This window comes from Oncorhynchus mykiss, chromosome 5 (genome assembly GCF_013265735.2).
Source record: "Oncorhynchus mykiss isolate Arlee chromosome 5, USDA_OmykA_1.1, whole genome shotgun sequence".
Taxonomy (NCBI): domain Eukaryota; kingdom Metazoa; phylum Chordata; class Actinopteri; order Salmoniformes; family Salmonidae; genus Oncorhynchus; species Oncorhynchus mykiss.
In genome coordinates, this window is record NC_048569.1 from 37,080,264 (window position 1) to 37,108,144 (window position 27,881).

Consider the following 27,881-nt stretch of genomic DNA (forward strand, 5'->3'; position numbering starts at 1 on the left):
TACAAACAAGTTAGTCTGTTTTTGTCCTAAAGTGTTGTTCCTTTATTGTCCTTTTTTTCCCTGTTTTTTTTTTGCTTAGTCGTCAAGCAATTTATATAGGTGTACATTTAGAAATGCTTGGTCATGGTTCGACCAACCCAAGGTTTAGCCTTCTCCAAAAGCCCTTTAGAATGATTTCCCTTGACTCCCCTGTACCTACCAACATCCCAGCGGTGAAGAGGAAGAGGAGGGACGATGGCATGAGGGATCACATGACTGGCTGTGCCCGTAGCGAGGGCTACTACAAGATCGACAAGAAGGACAAGATCAAATACCTCAACAGCAACAAGCACCTGCTGGAGGAGGGGCCCATAGACATGCAGGTGGGTTTCAGCAGAGAGTGGGCTGATGGGCTTGAGTTCACATCAGCAAGGGTGTCTGTTCATCTGTGCGTTTGTGCGTCCGTTTGCCTTGAGTAGGAGCTCATTGTGTTTTCCTTCTTAATTTCCCCTCTGTCACTCAATCTCCTTCTCTCCCTTCCTCCGTCTCTCTCTGCAGGGCAAGAGCATTCCCGCGCAGCCCCTCGTCTCCACCAGAGCTGGCTCTGAGCGTCGGTCTGAACAGCGCCGCCTGCTGTCCTCTTTCAGCTGTGACAGCGACCTGCTCAAGTTCAACCAGCTGAAGGTACCAAAGGCCAAACACAACCCACACACAACCACTGTTATTTTACTCTGTTAATGTGTCAATGCAATACTGTCACTTCAATTTGTCTTGTTTTTCCTTTTTTAAAACTCTTTCCCCAGTTCCGTAAGAAGAAGATTCGGTTCTGTAAGTCGCATATCCACGACTGGGGTTTGTTTGCTATGGAGCCAATTGCTGCTGACGAGATGGTGATTGAGTACGTGGGTCAGAACATCAGGCAGGTGAGTAGAACACAACTGTCTTCTCAGTCTGAGGGAGGCGATGCGCAGACAGGAAGCATTCTAGAGATTATCCGACAACACAAACGTGTACTTTGTGCCGGCTGCAAATCGTCAAGTCCTACAGGTGAGTGTTAAGCAGGCTAAGTGTAAAACCATCCAACCCTGTGACCAGGTGATTGCTGACATGAGGGAGAAGCGCTACGAGGACGAGGGCATCGGGAGCAGCTACATGTTCCGTGTGGACCACGACACCATCATAGACGCCACCAAGTGTGGCAACTTCGCCCGCTTCATCAACCACAGCTGCAATGTAAGTGTCTCTTCTCAATCAAAACTGAACCTAGTCAATTCGTTGACCCAATTTCACATTGCTACGCTAGCAAACACGCTGACGCTAACACCTCTGTTTTGTTCGTCTTCTCAGCCCAACTGCTACGCTAAGGTGATCACAGTGGAGTCCCAAAAGAAGATCGTCATCTACTCCCGACAACCCATCAACGTCAACGAGGAGATCACCTACGACTACAAGTTCCCCATCGAGGACGAGAAGATCCCCTGCTTGTGTGGGGCAGAGAACTGTAGGGGAACGTTGAACTAACGTTAGTCCCTGGCCAAGGGGAAACTCCCGGAAAACAACAAGCACTGTTACCAACCAACGTTGTCCCCCATTCCCTGGACACGCACACAGAGACATCATGCTAAAAACACAAGGACAAAAGAGGAGGGGTGGAAGAACCAGGAGATGGGTAAACAACCCATCATCTGGATACAGTGCAGCTACCTGTCTGGGACTCTTTTTATACATGCAGATATTTACTCAAGATTGTTTACGATTCCAGGTGCTCTTTAAAATGGACATAAACATGGGTTTTCTACTACTCTGCCAGTGACCTTTTTGAATTTCCACAATGCTGTACACCATCTGACTTCCTGGTGCAGCACCCTTAATGGTTTTGAGTTCTATTCAGCATGGTTCCCCCCAGGTCTGGTCTTGGCTTGTACAGTTTTACCTACTCCAGCTTTTCTCATAAGCTTTACGGAGACCACGTGGAACGTAGCCCTCCATTTTCTATGTACACACACACACACACACTTCTAGCTCTAGCCGCTCATTAATACTGTTGACACGCACAATGAAAACACTTGGCCGTGGGAGGGACACCGCTTCCCCCGCGGGAGATGACACTATTCTCAAAATTTTTGGTGGCCATAGTGGCACATACAGGAAGTAAGTTTGGGGTCTTGAGAACTGGGTTTGCCACCCAAGGAGAAGCCTGTGGGGATGCCTCCATTTGCTTAACCCCCCCCCCTTTTGTTTTCCATAGTAAATGCAGAAAACTGATGTAATTGAAGCTACAGAATGAGTCATTGTGTCATCAAGTCACAAACGTGGAGATCACTGGAGTGCAGATGAATCCACACCTGCTCATTCCAGCAAACAATATAGAGTATGCTGCTGCCTGTTACTTTATTTAAACATAAAGGAATACGTTTTCAGAGATTTATAAAATGTTATTCCAATGGTTTTGCCATCCTTTGTTGTCGTTCAGAAATGACTCTTCGTACCGTCTTGTCTTCCCCCAAAAACACTATTGTATTTTGCGTGCAATGAGTGAAAGTACTGCCCTCTGTAGGCCATACGAATGGGAAAATAATGCAAGATGGGTTCCTTAAAAAGTTAACACAATCGAACCTCGACACCATAGTGTTGTGTTTCCAAAAGCAACCATAGGCGCATCATTCCTTCCATAGCAAACTTTGTCCCTGCACAGTGAGACTGCTGATGCAGATTGTATTGAAACGTTTTGACTTCATGATGCCTGCTCACCTCCAACATGACATCCATCCATGTCAATCTGGTTGCTGAGGTTACCATGTTTATAGAGGTGATTGACCATTTAAAAGATGGTTCTAAGGAAGGGTTCCGATCCGTAACAGCTGATGAGTGAATAGCAATTTGAACTAGTATTATTAGGTTTAGGCTTTTCGTCATGCTTAGATTTCTTCCTAAAGCTTGTCCAATGCTGTCTGGAAGCCATACCGATGTCCATTGCATTTCCAGTGTTAAATCTTGAGAGAAGCATGTATTCAGTGCTCTATAAAGTTGATTACAGGAAAATGATAGTAAAAATAAGTGAAACCTAGGTAAATGTAATTCCAATGTTCTCACATGACTGCAGTTACGAGGAACTGGGGGGGGGGGGCTAGAAAAGAAGGCAGTTTATAAACGTAAGTGTCATATGTCTACGCTTCTGGGGTTTCCATGACTACAGGGCAAAAAGTGTTTCTGAAATCTGCTGCTTGCAACTGTGTTAATGCGCATGCACTATTATGAAATGCTGTCTACTTTCGCCTGTGTGGATGTGTTTTGTATTGTATGTCATGAATGTGTGTGGTGTACGTGACATTGTCTTTATTTTACTGTCTGGTGGTGTGTTGATGACTGGTTTAGGTGTTCTCACTCCATGGTGCTTCTTTGTAACATGTCTGGTCCCTCACGGTACAAGTTAGTTCAGTATTCTACTCGGTATACAGAAGTGTTTCTAATCTCAAACAACCCAATAGACCTTGCACTATCACCACACTAAGAACCCCGAGCTTCAGTCTTCTGTTTGTGTGTGTTTGTCGCGTGGGTATCGTCTCTTGTCATTCAGTTTCGTGAATCATTGCCGTTTTTGAATGCACTGGAGGCTTGCACTTCTTCTTACGCCCTCCTAGCCAATCAGAAGTCTGACGACCAAGTCATTCATTGCTTCTCATTCAGTTGGACAGCTCAGTGTTTTTGCTTTTTTTTTTTTAACTGTGATGTTTATATTGTACAGGATCACTTGTATAGAAAAATACCTGAAGCTTTTTTTATCTATCGTCATGGGGAATACATAAAATGATGCATCTTTTTTTTAACAAAAAGGTGAGTATTTGAAGTGGTCTTTTCAGGGATCAGTAAAAAAAAAAAAAAATCTTGAAAAAAACATGGGTTTAATTGTTTATCTAAAGGAAAGGTGCATCTTGTACAGAAAAAAAATCTCCATTTCCCTTTGAAAGATTGTTTCTTGTAGAAACGTCTTCATTTCCTTTGTAATCTTAAAATGAATAAATACTTTAACTGTGAATATATATATTTTTGTTCCGGGGGATATGCTACAGCAATACAGCTGAGAGATCTGTGTCAGACAGAGCTGGTGAAGCTGGTGGCAGTATTTTCAGCTTGTGTCAAGCTTTATTTAGTAGTTTTTGTTGTAAATTCTATGAAAATCTGTTTGCAGTGTGGAGAAAGGAAGAAAACATGGTGCAGAAATGACATGGGAATGGGGTGGAATCATCAGCCTGTTTCTCATGTCTATTTATTACACAAATGTATGACAAATAAAATCATAGAAAATGATTGAGTTAATTGAATGAATACATTAAATTTCAGTGTTCAGACAGTAAACCATTAGTATCAACTGACACACAGGACGTTGGATAAATAACATTTCCTTCGTGTTGAAAATGTCAATGGAGAATGCCTGCATACCTTCACCCATAATAAACCAACATTCAGAAATTGAGAGATGTTGTCCGTTTCATTAAACAATGCCCTACTGTCTGTAGGCTAGAGTTTAGTTCAGGACCAAATCATGTGATTTCTCCCCCATGTCAGGCAGTGTCAATTCTAGTGATCATATGGACTCCCAACAGTATTAAATCAGTATACCAATAGCATCAATCTCCAATCATAGCAATAGCATCAACCACTTAACAGGTATGGTCAGTAAAGAAATGTAATTAAACTACCTGTGATTGAGGCCCCCCATGACGCCAGTGATCTCATTCTCACCCAGCCAAGTCCTGATAGTCACACTCAACCATCCGGACTGACAGAGACAGAGTGGCCTCTGTGTGTCTGCCACCCCAAGTCAGTGACAGGAGGTGGATGGTGTGACCAGCAGTAGGGGAACAATACAGTCAGCATGGATACACAGGTCAGGTTGTCAGGCTTCCCGGGATCACCATTCTCTTTATCGTATTGGATTTGGTCAACCGCCAGAACTGGACAAAGTGTGAGATGTTGTAATGCCACTACTTTATCAATCCACATCTCACTCATACAACCCCCCAGTATGAGCATGTCACACCAGTCATTCTGAGCGAGTCACCCCTGGTAGCTGCAGAGTAGTGGTGTGACGTGGGGAATATCTTCTGATGACAGTTTCAAGTGGATCAAATTCATACAAAATAAAGGGAGGGAAGGCAGGCAGGGAAATAACAGCTCTGCTACCTGCCCATAGCAGTTGCTGAGGGAATATACATCAATGTCATATGGCCACCAGGGGGAATATAAACACAGTGAGTTCAAATTCAATGATTTGTTTAATTAACATTAATATAGTAGGTTAGGTAGTGATTGAATGCAGTACAATCAGAGATGCATACACGGTAGCATTGATGAAAAAAATGTTTGTACTGTTACCAGTACTAGATCTAGTCTACACAATGTTATGAGTTGAACTGTTAAACATGAAATGAAACATTAAACCATTTCTAATTGAACGCAATGACAGTAATATGATGAAAAGATAGAGGTCAATCACAGTAAACAGTACTCTTATTTTTCACAGTATTTTATGTATCCTCTGTATTAATAAAAATCCCCCCAAAAATCTATGGTATTGGCAACTTCAGAGTCTCGGCTATGAGGCTGTCCCACAAGTAGAGAGTGTAAAGCTAGCATCAACAAAACAGCCCTGAGCAAAGAGCTAGAGCCCATAGATAATCCCAACAGTTAAAGTCAATTGAAGGAGAAATATTGAGAGTGCTGGGCTATAGAGGTGATTGGCCGTCGCTGTAAGCAGCTTGGCATCTTTGGAGGCGTAGACGCTGCGACTGAAGGTGGGATGGATGTGTCGGAAGTTATCATGGAGATGTGCTACAAATTCTTCATCCTCCTCTGTGGAGAAAATCCCAGTGACAAACTGTTCAAACTAGGAAAGAAAAAACTAATTTAAAGGGTGGTTATTTATAAACTGTGATGTAATTAAGCATGATCATTCATTAGATTCATCAGATCATTCATGGTATTGTTTTCCATCACTAGTAACAATCCTAGTATAGCTGTTCACCCAGGGTTGTTACATGGTGACAGTATCCTGGTGGAACACAATGATCAGGCTGGTTCTACCAGGCTATGGTGAAAGCATAGATTCAGGACTTTTTCGCTAGCACAGACTGGAATATGTTTACCACATCAGTCACCGGCTTCATTAATAAGTGCATCAACAATGTCGTCCCCACAGTGACGTACGTACATATCCCAAACAGAAGTCATGGATTACAGGCAACATCCGCACTGAGCTAAAGACTAGAGCTGATGCTTTCAAGGAGCGGGACACTAATCCGAACACTTATAAGAAATCCTGTTACGCCCTCAGACGAACCATCAAACAGGCAAAACGTCAATACATGACCAATATCTAATCATACTACATTGGCTCTGACATTCGTCCGATGTGGCAAGGCTTGAAAGCTATCACAGATTACAGCACAGCTCTGCGTTCAACACCATTGTGCCCTCCAAGTTCATCACTAAGCTGACCCTAGGATTAAACACCTCCCTCTGCAACTGGATCCTGGACTTCCTGACTGGCCTCCCCCAGGTGGTGAGAGTAGGCAACAACAAATCCGCCCTTTGACCCTCAACACGGAGGCCCCTCAGGGATGCGTGCTTAGTCCCCTCCTGTACTCCCTGTTCACCCACAACCGCGTAGACGCACACAACTTCAACACCATCATTCAATTTGCTGCCTACACAAAGGTGGTAGGCCTGATCACCGACAACGATGAAACAGCCTACAGGGAGGTAGTCATAGACCTGGCAGTGTAGCGCAAGAACAGCAACCTCACCCTCAACAAGACAAAGGAGCTGATCGTGGACTACAGGAAATGGAGGGCCGAGCACGTGCCCATCCACATCGACGGGGCTGTTGTGGAGCAGGTTGAGAGCTTTAAGTTCCTCGGTATCCACATCACTAAGAAACTATCATGGCCCACAAACATCAGCGCAGTTGTGAAGAGGGAACGACAATGCCTCTTCTTGCTCAGGAGGCTGAAAAGATTCAACATGGGCCCTCAGATCCTCAAAAGTTTTGACAGCTGCATCATTGAGAGCATCTTGATTGGTTGCATCACCGCTTGGTATGGCAACCGCTTGGCATCCGACCGCAAAGCGCTACAGAGGGTAGTGCGTACGGCCAAGTACATGGGGCCAAGCTTTCCTTTTATCCAGGACCTCTATTCCAGGCAGTGTCAGAGGAAGTCCCTATCAATTGTCAAAGACTCCAGGTCATAGACTGTTCTCTCTGCTCCCGCACAGCAAGTCTGGAACCAATAGGACCCTGAACAGCTTCACCCCCAAGCTATAAGACTGCTAAATATTTAGTTAAATAGTTAACCAATAACTCCCTGGAATATCTGCATTGACCCTTTTTAACTCATCACATACGCTACTGTTACTGTTTATCATCTATCCCATTGCCTTGTCACTTTATCCCTACCTATATGTTCATATCTACCTCAATTACCTCGTACCTCTGCACATCGATGCGGTACTGGTACCCCGTGTATCTAGCCAAGTTATCATTACACATTGTGTATTTATTCTTTGTGTTATTATTTTGATATTTTTCTACTATTCTACTGTAAGCAAGCATTTCACTGTTGTTCACAAAGCATGTAAAAATACAATTTGATTTGACTTGAGATTAAACCCATTCCATGTGTGTGCTTGCTTACCTGTGACCATGAGATATAGGTGGGGACTTCATACATGGTCCATATAACGGCTTGAGAACAAGGTGGAGTGGTGAGGCTACCATGGTAGCGGTAGTACTGGGACAAATGGCTCTCAGGCAGAAGGCCGATCAATGGGAATGGCTTGACTGTAGCCGTTTGACCTAGGAGAGGGAGAAAGACCTTTATTAAACATTTATTAAACCCTCCATGGGACTGAAGCATGTTCACAGTCACCACACTATATCTATACTGAACAAAAATATAAACGCAACATGCAAAAATGTCAACGATTTTTCAATTCATATAAGGAAATCAGTCATTAGGCCCTAAACTATGGATTTCACATGACTGGGCAGGGGCGCAGGCCCACCCTCTTGGGAGCCAGGCCTACCCACTGGGGAGCCAGGCCCAGGCAATCAGAATGAGTTTTTCCCCACAAAAAGGGCTTTATTACAGACAGAAATACTCCTCAGTTTCATCAGCTGTCCGGCTGGCTAGTCTCAGACGATCCCGCAGGTGAATTACACATGGTCTGCAGTTCTGAGGCCAGTTGGTCATAATCCCAAATTCTCTAAAATGACGTTGGAGGTGGCTTATGGTAGAGAAACTAACATTCAATTATCTGACAATAGCTCTGGTGGACATTCCTGCAGTCAGCATACCAACGGCACGTTCCCTCAAAACGTGTGACATCTGTGGCATTGCATTGTGTGACAAACCTGCACATTTTAGAGTGGCCTTTTATTGTCCCCAGCACAACATGCACCTGTGTAATGATCATGCTATTTAATCAGCTTCTTGATATGCCACACCTGTCGGGCGGATGGATTATCTTGGCAAAGGAGAAATGCTCACTAACAGGGATGTCAACAAATTTGTGTTTGTTGCTGATGTGAAATATCTGGGATCTTTTATTTCAGCTAATGAAATATGGGACCAACATTTTACAAGTTGCGTTGATATTTTTGTTCAGTGTACATTAGAGTACTTATGTTTCTACAGACCTTTGTAGGCAATGGAGGGAAGTAGTCGTGATATGCGTCCAAAGTGTACATTTTCAATGTAATAAAGCTGCAAGAAGTTAGAGGTTTAGAATATATGACTTCATCATGACAAAATAAACACATATTTTTATAAATATGCTCTAAAATTAAATACATAAAGTATTTAACTATACTTTACATCAATAAAGAACGCAAGAACTGCAAGGCCAGTTGGGTCATCCAAGGCAGATGTCAAATTGGGATGACTTGACTTCATGTTGACTATGTGCATCTGCAAAAGAAAATGCACTGTCAATTAAATATTAAACCAGGATGCAGGCACTGACTGGTGCTATTTATTTTGTTCACCAAAGATATCCACCCTTCAGTGTAAAGTTGACTGGATGTAGAGAGGACCATCACCCACACTTACCTCCATTGGATACCTGTGCCTGTCCACCGTGTGCTCTGAGCCGTTGGTGTTGAGGCTTCCCCAGTGAAAGTGGAGCTGGACGGTGTGGTACGTACCTGGAAGACCTCCACCACTCACAGACATCCCATTCCCAACCTCCAACACAACTGCATACAAACACACAGAGCACTTATAAACGTCTACACAAAATGCACAACCCATTCACACACATGCATTCTCACAAGCACACACGTAGTTGTCCTGTGATGTAATAAGAAACGGGACACATAGGCTACAGTCTCTACGTAGAAAATAACTACTCAGTAGATACACCTCCTCACAAATCAATTTCTATGGTAATGATACAGGATATTCACCAGAGTGGCCATTGTTTTTCAGTTTCCAGTGTCCTGTATGAACAGCATGAAAACCATCCAGATGTAAAGCCTCCAGTGATTCATTTCTGGTCATATGATGATCCAGGTTGATTGGAGAGTGATGTTCTTCAAGTATTGGGTGGCAGGATGGGAACGCATCTCCCCATGCATATGGGTCTGAGGACACAAAAACACACGCTGCTGACTTTCAACGTGTAAGTCTACAGACACCAGAGTTAACACGATAAGAATATTACAAAAATGTTGTTTACAATATCGATTTAAAATCTACCAAAAATAATTTGAGGAAAAAAACAAACATTTTAAAGTGCATCGTCTCTACTTTTGATACATTGAATAAACATAGACACTTACCACAATGACTCTCATCATAACAGAAGTCCACTGAAAGAGTAAAACAAGGAAGATATCAACTGTAAAGCATCCTTACCCATGACGGAATAGACACTCAAACAGCTGCCTACCTTGGATAATATCAAGGACAAGCCAGATACTCACCGGTGTGTGAACCTGTAATAAACATCATTAGGAAAGTTATGATTGCCAAAATCATTTCTGCGCCAATAAATGAGCAAGGCATTTCAATAGGTCTAGTTAATGTCTAAATAAAAATCACAGAGGCAGGCCTAATCGGCGCTTAGGGATCTGTGCAAATGCCAAGCTTAAATAGGACTGGGAAAGTGAATGCTGAGCGCTTTTTTTTCTTTCTCTGTTTGGTCAGTGGAGTGTGTCATTGCCAGTGGTCTTTACTGATGAATGTCACATAACGGGACATTGATGCGAGGAAAGCTTGCCAACTCTTGGCTGAGCACCGATGCCCCCAAGCGGTAAGGTCAATTGTTTTTTTTTATAAAAACGATTAAGTAGCAGGTTGGAATATGTTAAATGTTAGCACTGTTTATTTTGTCAATGTATCTCCTAGTAGTCTGCCGATAAGGGTGCCTGTCGAAGGAACGGACAGGTATAGGTGTATAGGCCTAAGATCAGGTGAAAACATATGCTGCAATAGGCTACTGATGCTTGACACGGTCTGAATAATAAATCTTACATCTTTTGGTTTCAGCCTCACTGCGAAGATAAGTTGCCTTATTGGAGCGAAGACGGATAAGCCCATCTCCTATAGCCTGGGAGAATTAATTAACTTACAGGGCTTCCCTTATTCCCTGCTCCGTCAGCAACACACAACTGACCGTTTAGGGATTTCCCACATCTCATCTTAATCCCCCTGACATTTGGTTACAGCGGCTGAGGGATTTCATTGACAAATCAAGAGAACTCAGTGAAATGCCAAGACTGATGAAACACATATAGTGCCTTCGGAAAGTATGTAGACCCATAGCAAAGGGCAAACTTTTTCCACATTTTCTTACATTACAGCCTTATTCTAAAATGTATTAAATAAATAACATCCTTAGCAATCTACACACAATACCCGATAATGGAAGAAGCAAAAACAGTTGTGTTCAAATTAATAAAATAAAAAAAATAAAAACAGAAATACCTTATTTACATAAGTATTCAGACCTTTTGCTATGAGACTCGAAATTGAGCGCAGGTGCATCCTGTTTCCAATGATTGTCCTTGATGTTTCTACAACTTGATTGGAGTCAACTTGTGGTAAATTAAATTGATTGGACATGATTTAGAAGAAAAGGCACACATTTGTCTATATAAGGTCCCACAGTTGACAGTGCATGTTAGAGCAAAAACCAAGCCATGAGGTCGAAGGAATTGTCCGCAGAGCTCAGAGACAGGATTGTGTCGAGGCACAGATCTGGGGAAGGGTCCCAAAATAATTATGCAGCATTGAAGGTCACCAAGAACACAGTTGCCTCCATCATTCTTAAATTGAAGAAGTCTGGAACCACCAACTCTTCCTAGAGCTGGCTGGCCGCCCGGCCAAACTGAGGGGGGGGGGGGGGGGGGGGGGGGGGGTCAGGGAGGTGACCAATAACCGATGGTCACTTGAGCTCTAGAGTTCCTCTGTGGAGATGGGAGAACCTTCCAGAAGGACAACCATCTCTGCAGCACTCCACCAATCAGGCTTTATGGTAGAGTAGCCAGATGGAAGCCACTCCAGAGCCAGGACATTAATCCAATCACCATCTCTGGAGACCTGAAAATAGCTGGGCAGCAACGCTCCCCATTCAACCTGAAAGACCTTGAGAGGATCTGCAGAGAATGGGAGAAACTCCCCAAATACAGGTTTGTCAAGCTTGTAGCGTCATACCCAAGAAAACTCAAGGCTGTAATCGATGCCAAAGGTGCTTCAACAAAGTACTGAGTAAAGGATCTGAATACTTATGTAAATGCGATAGAAAAAAAATAAATCCTGTTTTTGCTTTGCCATTAAGGGGTATCGTATGTAGATTGATTAAATTGTCCCCCCACACCCTCAATTTTAGAATAAGGCTGTAACAAAATGTGGAAAAAGTCAAGGGGTCTGAATATTTTCCAAGGCACTATATAGCGTAGGCAGAAGCAGGTAGCCCTATTCACCCACTGCGGTCAAGTGCGCAGTCAACCATCTATGGTCTCAAGTTCTCTGCTAAAACTACAGGCTTAACCTTCTCAGAGTCCTTACCCAAATTGAGACAACAGGCATCTGTCCTTCATGATACAATTTATTTGGCATTTGGTTAGATGTACATCCACCCCAGAAAAATACATAAAACCCCCTGCAAAAGAAGCAACAAAAATGTTACAATTTAAAAGCTATGAAATTAAAGAGAATACAACTAATACAACTAATGTATCAACGGTTGCATTTTACATGTTCTAACTCACTGAACATGTCGATAACAAAATCAACTACAGTTTAAATCCAGCAGTTGGGGATGGAGTAGGGGTTCCAATGCATTTATCTATATCAACCTGTAGGCAAGCCTCTGAGCTAAGCCTGGGCAAAGATGAGCAGAACTTTGATTAAATGATAAAATCTGTTGGAAACCTCAGCATGCCTAAAGACTAAAACATGCACTATAGGCCCTAAAACAAGCTGAAAACACACTCAAACCAAATATTGAGATCTGACCCCCAAACACGCATGCACACACCAAAGTTTAAGATTTTTTTTTTTTTTTAACAATTCAAGACATTATTTTCTTGGATAATCCACAAAAGGATTGTCTATGCTAAAAAAAGAAAAGTAATACAAAACTTGAGAAAGAGAAGAAAAAAAAATGCTACATACAACACATAGTACACACAAAGCTGCAATTCTCAAGATATCTTCACCCATTTCATTGCTGCTGGTGATAGACTAAAGCCATATAGATGACCATGCTATGCAGATCCTGGCTGGTAAGGGCTTGGACTAAAATGACTCCAAAACCCTCATAGGGGCCTTTGTGCTTTCATAGGCCTGGCATTGTAGCCTTCCAACTCCTATGACCATTCAACGCCACAGGTGAACAAGCAACAGGGCTCTCACAGGTCTACAGTATATACATCAGGAGTGTAAAGAATGATTGTCATAATGGGGACAAATTGTGGTTTTCCTAGTAGCTTTTTCACTACCGCGTTAGACTTTCCTGTCCGTCATCATGAAACAGGAGAAAGGTGGTTGACCACTCAATCCCATATAGGCTACTATTAAAACCTAAACAGGTAAATCCCCAATGTCATGTTATAGTCTGAATCTTAACTACACTAACATGACAATGTACATTGGTAAGAAAAGAAATACAGCAGATCCAAATGGCTTCCAAAAATGAGAATTGATGTGTACATAAACCCTCACACATACGTACAGACAGTTGAAGACAGAATTAATTTAGTATTCATTGTTATTATCATTTCATGAGAACACTTTTTCAGCTTAAGAAGTTCACTTCTACAAATTTCATGAGGGGGTATAAAACAGTAAGTTACCCTTACACATCCCTAGGAGCTACAACTGAAAAGCTAACCTTCATTCACCATTCATTGACATGCTCTTTCATGAGGTGAACTCATTGACCATCAATGTTCAGATCCCACAACAAGCAAGTCACAGACTACTTCTTACCCAAGAAAAGGGCACAATACTCAACCTACTTCAATTAGAACTCATAAAATGAAATTCAATACTGTAGCAAGATTATTTGAAAAGTTGTAGCATTTTTACCTCAGAAAACACAGTAATAGCAGTGTGTTAGTTGGAGCTAACACTAACCGTACCTAAATATTTTTGCAAGGTTAAAAAACCTTTTGTAGCAGAACCTTTCATTTTTCTATTCAAATTTGTGCCATCAATCTGGAAGACGTCTTAGCATATCAGATTGATTGGAGAGTACAGAAATCCCAGTTCGGAGGCAGTGCTTGTGATGGAAAAATAATGCATTTCATTCATGGAGGAGACTTGGAGATCTAGTAGGGAGGGAGAGCAGAAGCACTCGATGCTTCGAGTTGTGTGTGTGATGCTCTCTAAGTCCAACAAATGACAATCCAAGCTCTGCCTCCAGGATATAAGCAAAAAGACGCAAGCCATCTACCCCCTCCATTATTACCTGGTGTAATGCCTGAGGGAGTACTTACATCAGGGGCAATCTGGAGCATCAAGCTCAAACAATACAATTGAAAAGCTTTGTCCAATGAAAAATAGAAGCAGAAACTCAACCTCCTCGGCCCGGTGTAGTGCGGTTAGTTCTCTGTACAGAATAATCAGTCTTCCAGAGCCTTCTTCACCTGTAGGAAAGTGGTCTGCTTCACACCATTTTCTCCAAGTTCAACTGACAGACACCGACCGGTTTCAGTTCACCTGTTTAAGAAACATCAGTCCGATTCTCCTCACCGCTGCACACCTCAAGGAGTAGACTGGTCCCTCAATCCATCCTGATAATCTCTACCCTCTAATGCCATTCCAGTCTCTTCTCACCCTCTCCTCTAACTAATGGACCAGTCCGCTCCAGTCCACCCTCCATATGATGGACCCGTCTGACACTGTCCACCTCTCTCAATCTGAGGGTCCAGACTGTAGCAGTTCCCCTCCCCTCATCTCAGTCCTATACCATGGTGCTGAGGGAGGAGCTGCTACTGCAGTCTGCAGGCATGGAGTCAGGGGCGTGGCCGTCAGTGGAGGTGTCAGGCTCCACCAGGAGGGTACTGCTGTCGATGGAGTCCTCCCGCTCCTGGGAGGCCAGACTCTGTGCCAATGTCTCGGGGACAGGTGGTGGGGCATCTGTCATGGCATCTACCACATCCCTCATCTGACTTGGGATCATCTGAACTCCATGACGTGCTGTGGAGAGCAGTGAGGACAGGGTTCAGAAACAGCTAGATACTTAACATTGTATCTAATAATAATCACAACTGTTCTATCACAGGAAGTGAGTAAATCATGGTAACAACAACACAGGGTGGTCCATAAGTTATTTTAGGCCTACCCAGGTCCATATAGAGAAAGCTGTCGGGGTTGATGGAGGCTTCGTAGGGAGGAGGGGGGTCGTCTGGGTGCTGGATGTCTGGGTATTTGTAGGCAGCGTAGGGTGGGGGAGGTTCCTGGAAATGAAATGCACCTCCCTCTCCATCATCAGAGAGGTGCAGGGGAGTGAGACCAGTGCCAAAAGCATCTGGGCCATAGTCAAAGCCTGGGACTCGCCGCCCAAGGTTGAAATGATGCACTGAAGATAGAGAGAAGGAGACAACATTTCCACTAATTGAAACCAATGTAGACGGATACTCACAAATAAAATGTGAATACACTGAAGTACCGGAGACTAATACAGGCTAGCTAGGAGAGGTGTTCCGGGTTTGTTAAAAAGGCCAAAAAGGGCTGTTTTTTTCAAGGGATGGCAGTGAGCTTGGTGACATACGTTGTTCGTATGAGTGTGATAAAATACGCTGCTTACGGTTTCCTCCAATGAGTGTTTCGATGCGCTCGCGTCTGCGTTGCCGGAGCCTGTGCACCATGAACAGCAGCAGAGAGAGGATGAGGAAGGAGGAGACACAGCTGACGATCAGACGCATCCCACTGGCCATGGAGTCAAACAGGTTGCTGCCTTCTGAAAGACAGTGTCCAGATTTTAATACAATTCATATGTTTACATTTTAATAATTTTATACAACCGTTTCTCAACTTTTGTCCTTTTACTTCCATCTTCTGAAACTACAGGGACAAACATTGAGGCACATGACAAGTGAGATGTGTTAAGAGCGCCACCTTGTGGGACATTCAAACACCCATAGTTTCTATTTTATTTATATTTTTTTTAAATAGGGAATTGTGTGAGTGTTTAGGCAGTACCTGGGTCCAGGCAGGTGAACTTGCAGCACTCCTTGGGGTCCTTACCGAAGTGCTTGCAGCCCTCCGGCCGATTACACAGTGCGGCCACACACATCTCTGGCTCGCCGTCGTGACATGTGCAGCTCAGGCACGGGTCTTCCCCCTTAGGCGTGAAGTAGTACCCCTCAGTCACCACCTGGTCCTTTATGTCCACACATGTCTGCCCTGTTACAGAAAATCAAAGGTTTACAACCAGAACCAAACAAACTACACCTAAACTAACTGAGGATGCTGGACTTCCCTAATTTACATACGCATTACAGCACCCAATATTTTCTATGCAGAATTATGACTCAAAACAACCAGATTTCCACTGAGTATCTACACTTGTTACAATCAAGCTACTTTGATCTCCTGTGAAGCTACATAGGTCATTGGGTTTTAATAAGAGCAGACATACTCCTCTTGCACAGGAAAGGGAACTTCTTGTAGCAGTTCTCGGCATGCCAGCTGTGAAGGCCGCGCTCGTTCATGCTCTTGATCTGGAAGCGCTGCAGCTGGGCACAGAATACGTTGTCCTGGGTCGGAGATGCCTCTCCAAATTTAGTCAGGCCCTCCGGGGGGAGGAACACCTGCATTGACCCTGAAGAGGAACAGAGAAGGGAACAAGATTAACCTAAACCAAATACAGGTTTATTGCTTTGGTTGTTTGAGCATGACAATGAGTGCTCCTTGAGTTCAGCTGCTCCCTTTTGCCTATTTTCATTCATATTAACTGCACCCACCTTTATAAGCCACCTCCCAACGGCCCTCCAGTGAATGGTTCCGATTGGTTATGACATACTGGTAACCCACCCAGAACCTGAATCAGAGAGAAATTGGATGAAATAATGACTATGGGACAGTAAAGCATCAGCCTTCAGATCAACACTATATCACATCATGTAACACATCCTTATAGCAAACACATACTCACTTGCACTGGTCTCTGCGCTCGCACACTTTCTCGTCGAAATCCACCTCAATCTTGAGGATGAACTGCAGTTCCTCGTTGGTAACGAAAGTTGCCAACGAGCCATTGACTTTCTGGCATGTGTCCACAGCTTGCCAGTAGTTCTCGTTCCTCAGGTATACCTTGTAGCAGCTGGCTGTCTTCTCGTAGTGATGCCACCCACTTGGGCACTTTTCTGTGGAGAGGAAAGGTGCTTTAGCGCTCCTACAGTGTCCAGTAACAAAAGCTTTCCATCTGTTCTTTTAGCAACACTTCCAGTAGTTTAGATACTGTTTTAAAATCTCTCTAGCGCATCTTAGATGAGTACTGAGTGAATGACTGATGAGGTAGTTAGGTGGGGTCTTACTGTTAAAGCGCATCGGCTGGGCCACGCCGATGACATCTTCCACTTGGTCAAACTCATTGGCAAAGTGAAACGTCTCATCCTTCATGGCTGTAAGGGAGGATCCGAGACAGAGATACCAGAGTAATCAGTGTTTCAATAAAAGGAATGTAGTGGCTACTGGCTGAAGATCATAAAAAAACCTTCTGAAGACAACTTTGTTTGGACTCAAGGAACTTCTTATTAGGGGATGGAGAAACTGCCTTTTTAACCCAGTCACAAGTCATCAACATTAGTTATTTTTCATGACAAGAAATAGTCCAATGTTGACTGCTTTTGCTACAATTGATCAATAATGTAATTTGCACACAGTCCAGATGAAACAAGATGGCCGTGTTATGGAGGTCAGATGCTGTGTGTGTACCCAATCCTTTCCAGAATTCCTATAATGCAGTCAGCGATCAGCGCTAGTTCAGGAATTAAGTAGCGGAAACAATAGGATTTCCTTCTATCGCTTACTACTGCAATATCTAACCACATTAAAGTTATACAGCGGCACCATTGAGAGCATCTTGGCTTGCTGCATCACAGCTTGGTATGGCACCTGCATAGTCCTCGATCGCAAGGCGTTACAGAGGATGGTGCGGACAGCCCAGTACATCACTGGGGCCGAGCTCCCTACCATCCAGGACCTCTATACCAGGCTGTGACAGAGGAAGGCCCGGAAAAATTGACAAAGAGCCCTGCCACCCAAGCCATAGACTGTTCTCTCTGCTACCACACAAAAAAGCTGTACCGGAGCACCAAGTCTAGGACCAAAAGGCACCTGAATAGCTTCAACCCCCAAGCCATAAGACTTCTGAACAGTTAATCAAAATGGTTAACCAGACTTAAAAACTCGCTTACACGGACTAAGCACACTCACTGGACCCTACCCACATGCTCACACTCTCCACATAAACAGAGTAACAGAAGTGTATCTATCCTAATTGCATAGTCACTTTAACCCCTACCTACATGCTCTATTTTTATTTGCAAATTCTTAATCTTTTAAAAACGTGTTTTGCATTGTTGGGAAAGGGCTCGTAAGTAAGCATTTCACAGTAGTCTACACCTTTTGTATTTAGCACATGTGACGTAAAAAAATAAATTTGATCTCCCCAAAACTGATCAAAAAAAAAAAACAAAGCTCTAAATGAAAGATGTTAACAAAACATATGCACGTATGAGTTCGTTGGTTCCCACGACATTTAGAAAGTTGTTTTCTAAGAAATCTGGAGCTGCTCTGACTGCTGTTTCAGATGAGCCTTATAGTATTGTGGGGAATGTAAGGAATCTCTGTCCTTCACTTTGGAGCATGCAACACAATATAACTGGACATAGAGTATCATGATTGTTAGGGAGGGGGACTAGAGTTCAGGATGAGGTCTAGGTACAGGGTTGAAGAGGTGTTACTCACGGGGGCAGTCCAACTCATCGCTCTTGTCCTCACAAGCAGTCCAGCCGTCACACTGCCAGGACAAGGGGATGCATTGCATCTTCCCACTGAGGCAGGCAAACTGCCCAGGGCTGCAGCGCAGCTCTGAAACACAGCACAGAGGGAGGCTAACATCACACAGCGCCCCCAGTAGTTTTGACATGGCCACTGCAACACAGCTCCTGGTCTCTCAGTTGAGTACCAACTATAAAAACACGAGTCTATGGGAGATTGAGCATTTCCAACTTTTAGGATCATTACTTAGACACTTGCCCCTGTCTAGTGATAAATAAGAAATAATGTTTTCACCATTTATCATAAACATTACATTAACAATGCAACCGATGCTTAAAATAATGAACGTTTTCTGGGAAACAAAATTAATAAAAAGAAAGCATCAAGGGAAAAACAAAATATTTATTGGAATTCAGTTATGCAGCAATCTCTCTCAAGTATTCTGACAGAGTTCAATTCAGGTCTGGTGGTTAAAATAGAATCAGAGTAGATACTAGCTATTAAACAAGACAAAATCCTTATAACTAGAAACAGTGGTCATCATTGCGAGTGCTATTGAGAACTGCGCTTAGAAACAAAAATATGAGAAACCGGAGAAATGAGGGACACGTATCAGGGCATAACAATTATCTAAAATAGGCTGCGATACACAAATGTATATAAAAACATTTTTTTTAAAGAAGGGGTCATGACAGGCTAAGACAAGACATAGGCCTACTATATACCATTATTTTAGTGTCTAGCCATAAATGTAAGTGCCAAAATAAAAAATGTATGAGGGATGCAAAGTATTTTGAAAGCAGGTAATTCCACACAGGTGTGGTTCCTGAGTTAATTAAGCAATTAACATGCCATCATTCTTAGGGTCATGTATAAGAATGCCCAGTTGCCCATTAAATTTGGCTACAATGGCCAGAAGAGAGGGATCTCAAAGGAGCATAGGGGGTTTAAAGGGTGTGTCTCAGTCATCAGATCTCAACCCAATTTAACACTTCTGGGAGATTCTGGAGCATCTGGGACCGTTTTCCAACATCAATTAAACACCAAATTATTGTGGAAGTATGGCGTTGCATCCCTCAAATAGAGTTCCACACACTTCAAATCTGTGCTATGGCACACTGAAATGGTTCTGGTGGCTCAACGCCCTATTACAGACACTTGTTGGCATTTCCTTTATTTTGGCAGTTCTGTATATTCCTTAGTAACAAAGAAGCAGAGTTAAGTGGGTCAGCGTCTCTGTGCCATGTGTGATTAACATGAGACGTGCCACTGCATCAGGGGTTCTCCTGTGACAAGGCCTAGCTTTCTAAAGCAGTTAGAACTCTTCTCACTATGGCCCTGAGCAGATATAGGCCTGGCGTCTAGACAATCACACTGGATACTTTGAAGGTAGTTCAATATTGTTAAAGGAGTTGAATGCAGCAAAAAAAAAAAAAAAAAAAAAAAAAAAAAAAAAAAAAAGTTAAGAGTACATTTCTGAGTTCAATGGAAAAACAAAGCACTGCTGTGAATGGGAAAATTCAACAGAGGCACAAGCTGAGAATAGAGATGAGTAACCCAAATAGCTGGAGCCTGGCATACCTATACATCCACTGCACTAAGAGGAGATGCTGCTTACCTGACAATAATCTTGCCAGAGCTAGCCGTGGACCTGAAACAAAACAAAAAAGCAATTTCTGATGAACTAACCCTTTGAATCTCAAATTCCAGTTTGGAATGTTCCACCACAAAGTTTGAAGGGAACTGTGTGATGGCAGAGAAATGACAACATGTGAAAAAATGTTTTACCGAAAATGTCATTCGTATTTCATGTCGCACTCACTAGATACCATTTCTGAGCAAAGATCAATGTAACTGAGGAAACTATGGGTATTTAACCATCTGTTATTTTGATGTTTGAGTTGACCCAAAAGTCACCAGGACCACCCACTCTTCCAATAAATGTTGAACATTTTTGTTCTGTCTTTTTGTAATAACATCCCATTTACATGGACGCATAGAATGTATCCAAGGTTGGAGCCATACATTGTGTGTGTGTGTGTGTGTGTGTGTGTGTGTGTGTGTGAATATATAAGAATATAGCCTAGGCTATTCACAACTAAGCAAGTCGGCCAAATCCACCCGTCTTTGTATTTATTAAAGGCCCCAATTAGCAGCAGCTACTCTTCCTGGGATCCAGCAAGCTTAAGGTAGTTATATATTACATTTCATAACACTTTACCCAATACATTTAGTGTTCCCTCAGGCTACTACATATTTACAATACAACATCCATGTGCACGTGTGTAGAGTGCGTGTCTTATGTGTGCGTCTCAAAGTCCCAGCTGTTCCATAAGGTGTATTTTTATCCATTTTTTTTACAATCCGATTCTACTGCTTGCATCAGTTACCTGATGTGGAATAGAGTCCCATGTAGCCATGGCTCTACTGTGCGCCTCCCATAGTCTGTTCTGGACTTGTTATAATCTCTACCCGGCACAGCCAGAAGAGGACTGGCCACCCCTCATAGCCTGGTTCCTCTAGATTTCTTCCTAGGTTTTGGACTTTCTAGGGAGTTTTTTCCTTGCAACCGTGCTTCTACACCTGCATTGCTTGCTGTTTGGGGTTTTAGGCTGGGTTTCTGTACAGCACTTTGTGACATCAGCCGATGTAAGAAGGGTTTTCTAAATACATTTGATTGATTGAAGGGACCTCTGGTGGCAAGTCTTGTTGGGTATAAATGGGTGTCCGAGCTGTGTGCAAGTAGTTTAAAACAGACACCTCGGTGCATTCAGCATGTCAATCTCTCCTCCACTTTGAGCTATGAGAGATTTACATGCATATTAGTAATGTTAGCTCTCAGTGTACATTTAAGTGCCAGCCGTGCTGCCCTGTTCGGAGCCAATTGTAATTTTCAGAGATCCCTCTGTGGTACCTGACCACACGACTGGTGCGACAAATCTAGAACCTGCCTTGTTGATAATGTTGTTAAAAAGGCAGAGCACCACTTTATTATGGACAGACTTCTCCCGATCTTAGCTACTGTTATATCAACATACTTTGACCATGACAGTTTACAAATGAGTTACTCCAAGCAGTTTAGTCACCTCAACCTGCTCAAATTCCACATTATTTATTACAAGATTTAGTTGAGGTTTAGTGGATGATTTGTCCCAAATACAATGCTTTTAGTTTTGGAAATATTTAGGACTAACTTATTCCTTGCCACCCATTCTGAAACTAACTGCAGCTCTTTGTTAAGTCTTGCAGTGATTTCACTCGCTATAGTAGCTGATGTGTATAGTGTTGAGTCATTCGCATACATAGACACTGGCTTTACTTAAAGCCAGGCGCAATTCATTAGTAAAGATTGAAATAAGGGGCCCTAGATAGCTGCCCTGTGGAATTCCTGATTCTACCTGGATTATGTTGGAGGCTTCCATTAAAAAGAACACACTGAGTTCTGTTAGACAGGTAACTCTTTATCCACAATATAGCAGCGGGTGTAAAGCCATAACACTGACTATGATTGATAACGTTGTAAAAGCAGTACTGAAGTCTAACAAAACAGCTCCGACAATCTTTATCAATTTCGCTCAGCCAATCAGTTATTTATGTAAGTGCCATGCTTGTTGAATGTCCTTCCCTATCAAGCTCTCACCCAGCCCCCGAATGAAAACCTTGAGGTTAAGTCAATAATAGGTTCTTCCACCACTTGCAGTTTAACAGGTGATGGTTTATGAGGTTAGACAAATACACTACTTGGACAAAAGTGTTTGGACACCTGCTCGTGTTTGAACACCTGATATTCCAAAATCATGGGCATTAATATGAAGTTGGTCCCCCCATTTGCTGCTATAACAGCTTCCACTCTTCTGGGAAGGCGTACCACTAGATGTTGGGGACTTGCTTCCATTCAACCACAAGAGCATTAGTGAGGTCGGGCACTGAAGATGAGCAATTAAGCCAGGCTCGCAGTCAACGTTCAAATTCATCACAAAGGTGTTCGAAGGGGTTGAGGTCAGGGCTCTGCAGGCCAATCAAGTTCTTCCACACCATCAACAAACCATTTCTGTATGGACCTTACTTTGTGCAAGGGAGCATTGTCATGCTGAAACAGGAAAAGGCCATCCCCAAACAGTTGCCACAAAGTTGGAAGCACAGAACTGTCTACAATGTCATTGTATGCTGTAGCGTTAAGATTTCCCTGCACTGGAACTAAGGGGCCTAGCCTGAACCATGAAAAACAGCCCTAGACCATTCTTCCTCCAAACTTTACAGTTGGCACCGAAACCATCAAAACACATTTCATGAAGCTCCCAACGAACAGGGGCAGTTTGGAACTGGGTAGTGAGTTTTGCAACAGAGGACAGACAATTTTTACGCAGTACGCGCTTCAGAACTCAGTGGTCCCATTCTGTGAGCTTGTGTGGCCTACCACTTCGTGGCTGAGTCGTTGTTGCTCCTAGATGTTTCCACTTCCCAATAACAGCACTTACAGTTGACCGCGGCAGCTCTAGCAGGGCAGAAATTTGACGAACTGACTTGTTGGAAAAGTGCCATTCTATGACGGTGCCACGTTAAAAGTCTCTGAGCTCTTCAGTAAGGCCATTCTACTGCTAATGTTGGTCTATGGAGATTGCATGGTGGTGTGCTTGATTTTATACACCGGTCAGCAACGGATGTGGCTGAAATTGCAAATCCACTAATTTGAAGGGTTGTCCACATACTTTTGACCAAAAATAATGTTTCAAGGCAACAATCAACAATAGCTAGTCTAAATTATCTTTAGGTTACTTATTGGGACAATGAAACAATAGCTAACAAAAAACAGCAGATGGCCCAGTCTTGTGTTGCTCATGCGACATAGCAATCTAAAGTTTGCTTTCGTGCCTATTTGCTAGCTGAAATGCAGCTTGCGAATTACAAAAAAGCAACAATTTCTACGATTTTACTGAGTTACAGTTCATAAGGTAATCAGTCAATTGAAATAAATGCATTAGGCTCCAATCTATGGATTTCACATGACTGGGAATACAGACATGCAACTGTTGGTCACAGATACCTTAAATAAAAAAGGTAGGGGGCATGTGTAACGGATGTGAAACGGCTAACTTAGTTACACAGCTCTTTTGCATAGAGTTGATCAGGCTGTTGATTGTAGCCTGTGGAATGTTGTCCCACTCCTCTTCAACGGCTGTGTGAAGTTGCTGGATATTGCCGGGCACTGGAACACGCAGTCATGCACGTCGATCCAGAGCATCCCAAACATGCTCAAAGGGTGACATGTCTGGTGAGTATGCAGGCCATGGAAGAACTGGGACATTTTCAGCTTCCAGGAATTGTGTTCAGATCCTAGCAACCTGGGGCTGTACATTATGCTGAAACATGAGGTGACGGTAGTGGATGAATGGCCCAGAAATGGGCCTCAGGATCTCGTCATTGTATCTCTGCATTCAACAAATAAAAAAAAGATTAATCAGCTGTCCTGTTGGCTGGTCTCAAGACGATTCCGCAGGTGAAGAAGCCGGATGTGGAGGTCCTGGGCTGGTGTGGTTACACGTGGTCTGCGGTTGTGAGGCCAGTTGGGCGTACAGCCAAATTCTCTAAAACGACATTGGAGGCGGCTTACGGTAGAAAAACAAACATTCAACTGCATGCTCCCTCAAAACATCTGTGGAATTGTGTTGTGTGACAAACTGACAAATGTGTGGCCTTTTTATCCCCAGCACAAGGTGCACCTGTGTAATGAGCATGCTGTTTAAGCAGCTTTTTTATATATATATATATATATATATGCCACACCTGTTAGGTGGATGGATTATATTGGCAAATGGGGACGTAGACAACAGGGACGTAAACAAATTTGTGCACAAAATGAGAGAAATAAGCTTTTTGTGTGTATGGAACATTTCTGGGATCTTATTTTAGCTCATTAAACCAACACTTTACATGTTGCGATTATATTTTTTTTCAGAATTAGCTATCTAGTAGTGTTGCACAGTATACCGAAACTTCTCTACTTTTCAATACTAGATGATGAAAATGTGTTACTTTCAGTACTTGTGTCAAATGTCTCACAGATCAAGCCCCGTTTATCAGCGCTGCCGACCCCTTATTATAGCTCACAGTCCCTGCTCCACTTACTCATTGCTAGCTGTAGCCAGTCCTGAGGAACCGCTTCACTCACTGGGAGTCTGGGATGCATCATGTCAGCTCCTCACTCATGCTACACAGAAGTTAACACACTTGAATAATGCGACACGGCGTGTAAAAATGTTGAAACAATATCCACACAGACTAGAACACTAAAATGCAAACCTATACCGGTAGCTTCCAGCTTTGTATGCCAACTTTCCTTGTTAGCTGGCAGCTAAAATCAATTCACTACCTTAGCACTTTGCGATAATATGCAAACCATAGCACAAAATATGCTGATTGATTTCAAAGCTGACAAAAAAAAACATTAATTCACAATTCGGTCTCTCTCCCTCTCACGTTTCTCCCAAAGATTATCACCGAGCCCCTCTTGCCTAGAGAAAAACAATGAATTGTCCCAATGGAAGGAAAACTGATTGTCATCTGTAGCCCCATGTAATCAGCCAAAACAAGCTCAATAAGCCAGTTCATGCATGCATTCCTATTGAATATGCATTCAATGGTATTGTGGATAGGCTACATCTTGTTAATCAATAGAGATTTACCATTCAAATAAATGCTTACCATATTGTTGCCGTTATATTGTTTTTACCAAAGTCAAATTGATTTATGCTTGCATAATTGATTCATTAATGCATAAATGGCTGTCTCTGAAAAATGACGTAAAAATGAATGTCCAATGTAATAATATTGAACTCAAAAGATGTCCAACAATTGAACAGGGCCCAGTTTCCCGATAGAGATGGAATTCAGGCTTACGATTGTTTTAGCGATGCCTCGTTCCAACGATGGCCAAAGACTTAACATGCATTTGCCAAAACACAAAGCAGGGAGAACATTCACTAAGAAAGTCAGCGCTGCTCTCAGATCAGCTTTATCCATTAAAATCTTACCTTAACATTATAATTATTCCACAATACTGACGATGGGTCTGCTCCTAGAAAGATATTACCACGGCGGCAAATTTTGAGGCGGCTTATTCTAATGCTTAGTTTACCCAATAATAATGCACAAAATAAAGATTTGGCACATCATTGCACACCTGGTGTTACACATCATAAAACAGAGGTAAAAATGACAGACAGAAGGCAGCCTACAATTAGCAAAATAGATCTCAATTGAATGAAAATGAAATTGATTTCAATATTGTTGAATTATATATGCTTATGTAACCTTTCTGAATGCAGTCATCTCAGTTCTCATTTGAAGCATATTTTTATAATTTATTTGCAGTGCAGTGACTAACTGAAATGTCACCTATTTTTTAGTTTTTAAACCAATTATTTGAATTCCCTTTAGTTTGTCATTCTTTCCCCCTGTGAGGCCAATTTCTCAAAAAGTCAGACCTAGCCTGAACTGTGGGATATTGTAGGGAGTTTCCAACATGCCCATATTCTACATAGTTTTACGCATAAACCGTGGTATTAACTGTAATGACAATATTCCATTGAGCATCTACTTGTCCAGTCTGTTTTTCTTTTACGACTGCTACTGAAGAGACAAGAATGTGCGATTGTGAGAGGATATAGAGAGCAGCTGTTGCTTCGCCAGGTATCTATCTCTACCTGAAATATACAGTATCAATGTGATAGATAGTTGGTATTCAGCAGTCATACAAGTATGCCTTAGTTACTTTGAAGAACTACAAAATAGTGATTGTCAGACAGCAGCTCTATAGAAATCAGATGACTTGGAATGAAATAAAGTAATCAAATAAAACAAACGTAATATACAAAACTGAAATATTGTATTATTGTAAAGTAATGTAAATAAATGGTTAATAGGTGATAAGCAATAATGGGCAGTCACTACCATCATTGGACTTAATTGTTTTAAACTCAATCGAAACTGAACACGTGATTATTTTTTAATAATCGAAACGAACTTATTTTAAAAAAAAATTACTAACCGCTCAGCACTATTCGCTTGTTTGTAACAATTGCAAAGTGATTGGCAACTGTCTTTGTAGTCAACTTCTTAAAATGATCGGCGGTCAGAGACAGATAAACACATTGATTATATGTTTAAGCAGAAATCTGTGGTGACCCTTTGGGGAAAGCGTCTATGGACGCGCGTTGCTAGTTATTCTACTTGCGGTCGGTAAATAACGAGCGTTTTCATGTGCAACTTTAGTAATTTAACGATGGGTTTGGGAAACAGCTCGGAGATCTAGCGATAATCGGGCCCAGAGCAGTAACGTTAGCTAATTTACAACCTGGGTTTGTCTAGATCAAGTGCGATTGTGACTAATATTTTTTGCCGTGGTATCGAGTATTGCGATACTAAACCTGTTATCGAAGTCAAAATGCTAGTATGGTGACAAGACTAGTTAGTACTAGGTTCTGGAAATAAAGTGCAGCAGCTACAGCTAACGACGTTAGCTAACTAAAGCTGCTAACTAGTAACGTTAATGCTAAACTTTCATCGGGCTAGCTATAACTTGTAAACGTTCTCTCCAGCAAAGTGTAAACCATACCGACGATGGAACTGCAAAATGGATCTAACTAGTTACAAATCAATATTGATTAATGTCCCCATATAACTCATTTTAAAACAAATTATTTACGTTGGATAACTACGCAGTAAGTGGGCTAGTGAGCCAACACCGCGCGCTGTTCATCAAAGGCAGCGGCAAAAATTGAGACCAGTGGATAAGCTAGCTAGAAACGCCATTTACACTAGCTAAATTCCCTTAGAATTAGGCCTACCATAGCTCACGGGTATAACGTTACATACACGAGCAAGCTAGCTGACAACCAATTGCATTTCACCGGTCTTACCTGTTCGTGGTGGGTCTGTTAAAGTGAGGACGAAGAGCAAAGAGAGAAGGACGTAACTGCTGCTGTCAGCCTTTGGCAACATTTATCCTCCATTCATAGTAACTCCTCTACTTAGAAATAAAATAAACCAAGATCCAACGTTTGCTTCCGACCTATCAGCGCAAAAGATAGTTCCTAGCCATTCAAAAATATGAAAATATATGGTAGATAACGAGCTACATCCTTATTATTAAGCCCTGTTTTTCATTCGGCCTGTCCAACAATGTATTCCAGAACGGAAATAAAACAAGATGGCTCCGTCCTTCCATCACAACAATCCCAAACGGCCACAAAGCCTATCAGCTGGTGGGTTGGAGGCGGAGTTTTCTAAAGTTATTGTCATGCAGTCATTGGTTATTGTATACGAAATGTGTTACGGTCAATGACTGTATATATGAACGTTACAGTAACCTAATTGTGTCCAGAG

At 42.4% G+C, this 27,881-nt stretch overlaps 3 protein-coding genes across 12 annotated transcripts in view; 1 reads left to right on the top strand and 2 right to left on the bottom strand.

Moving 5' to 3' along the window:
* LOC110523727 (SET domain containing 1B, histone lysine methyltransferase) overlaps positions 1-4,287 on the top strand; it is a 23,366-nt gene extending 19,079 nt beyond the window's left edge. For all 3 annotated transcript variants that reach the window (XM_021602674.2, XM_021602673.2, XM_021602675.2), the window contains 5 exons: positions 196-362; positions 538-663; positions 783-902; positions 1,075-1,212; positions 1,327-4,287. In XM_021602674.2, the coding sequence (XP_021458349.2) occupies positions 196-362; positions 538-663; positions 783-902; positions 1,075-1,212; positions 1,327-1,500 (725 nt within the window). In that variant the 3' untranslated portion in view covers positions 1,501-4,287. The remainder of the gene's footprint in view (positions 1-195; positions 363-537; positions 664-782; positions 903-1,074; positions 1,213-1,326) is intronic.
* Positions 4,282-10,565, bottom strand: car15 (carbonic anhydrase 15). The gene is made up of 8 exons (XM_021602678.2): positions 9,965-10,565; positions 9,821-9,850; positions 9,446-9,622; positions 9,090-9,235; positions 8,856-8,948; positions 8,678-8,744; positions 7,674-7,834; positions 4,282-5,866 (listed from the first exon to the last, which is right to left on the bottom strand). Exons 1-8 carry the CDS (start codon positions 10,044-10,046, stop codon positions 5,642-5,644), a joined length of 981 nt encoding a protein of 326 aa, XP_021458353.1. The 5' UTR covers positions 10,047-10,565; the 3' UTR covers positions 4,282-5,641.
* Positions 10,566-12,072: 1,507 nt separating this feature from the next.
* On the bottom strand, positions 12,073-27,754 carry dgcr2 (DiGeorge syndrome critical region gene 2). 8 transcript variants are annotated; one of them, XM_036977420.1, is made up of 12 exons: positions 27,416-27,746; positions 24,624-24,705; positions 20,116-20,148; positions 18,465-18,587; positions 17,030-17,116; positions 16,648-16,858; positions 16,457-16,533; positions 16,132-16,314; positions 15,693-15,896; positions 15,298-15,450; positions 14,833-15,069; positions 12,073-14,687 (listed from the first exon to the last, which is right to left on the bottom strand). In XM_036977420.1, the coding sequence occupies exons 2-12, from the start codon at positions 24,685-24,687 to the stop codon at positions 14,452-14,454; spliced, it is 1,608 nt and encodes a 535-aa protein (XP_036833315.1). In that variant the 5' UTR covers positions 24,688-24,705; positions 27,416-27,746; the 3' UTR covers positions 12,073-14,451. The 8 variants fall into 8 exon arrangements, with proteins under 8 accessions (XP_036833315.1, XP_021458359.2, XP_021458358.2 ...); XM_021602684.2 differs by lacking the exon at positions 24,624-24,705 and having other exon boundaries at positions 15,298-15,447; positions 15,738-15,896; positions 27,416-27,754; XM_021602683.2 differs by lacking the exon at positions 24,624-24,705 and having other exon boundaries at positions 15,738-15,896; positions 27,416-27,754.
* Positions 27,755-27,881: the final 127 nt, after the last annotated feature.

Excerpts from the sequence above, each read along its gene's own strand:
- dgcr2 (XM_021602679.2), bottom strand. The coding sequence starts at position 27,497 with ATGTTGCCAAAGGCTGACAGCAGCAGTTACGTCCTTCTCTCTTTGCTC. Across the intron at positions 18,588-20,115 it reads TCTGGCAAGATTATTGTCAG|AGCTGCGCTGCAGCCCTGGG; the intron begins GTAAGCAGCATC and ends GCTGTGTTTCAG. Across the intron at positions 15,070-15,297 it reads AACACTCATTGGAGGAAACC|TGCATCATTTCAACCTTGGG; the intron begins GTAAGCAGCGTA and ends CTCTATCTTCAG.
- car15 (XM_021602678.2), bottom strand. The coding sequence starts at position 10,046 with ATGCCTTGCTCATTTATTGGCGCAGAAATGATTTTGGCAATCATAACT. Across the intron at positions 9,851-9,964 it reads TATTACAGGTTCACACACCG|TGGACTTCTGTTATGATGAG; the intron begins GTGAGTATCTGG and ends TTACTCTTTCAG. Across the intron at positions 9,236-9,445 it reads GAAAAACAATGGCCACTCTG|TTGTGTTGGAGGTTGGGAAT; the intron begins GTGAATATCCTG and ends GTTTGTATGCAG.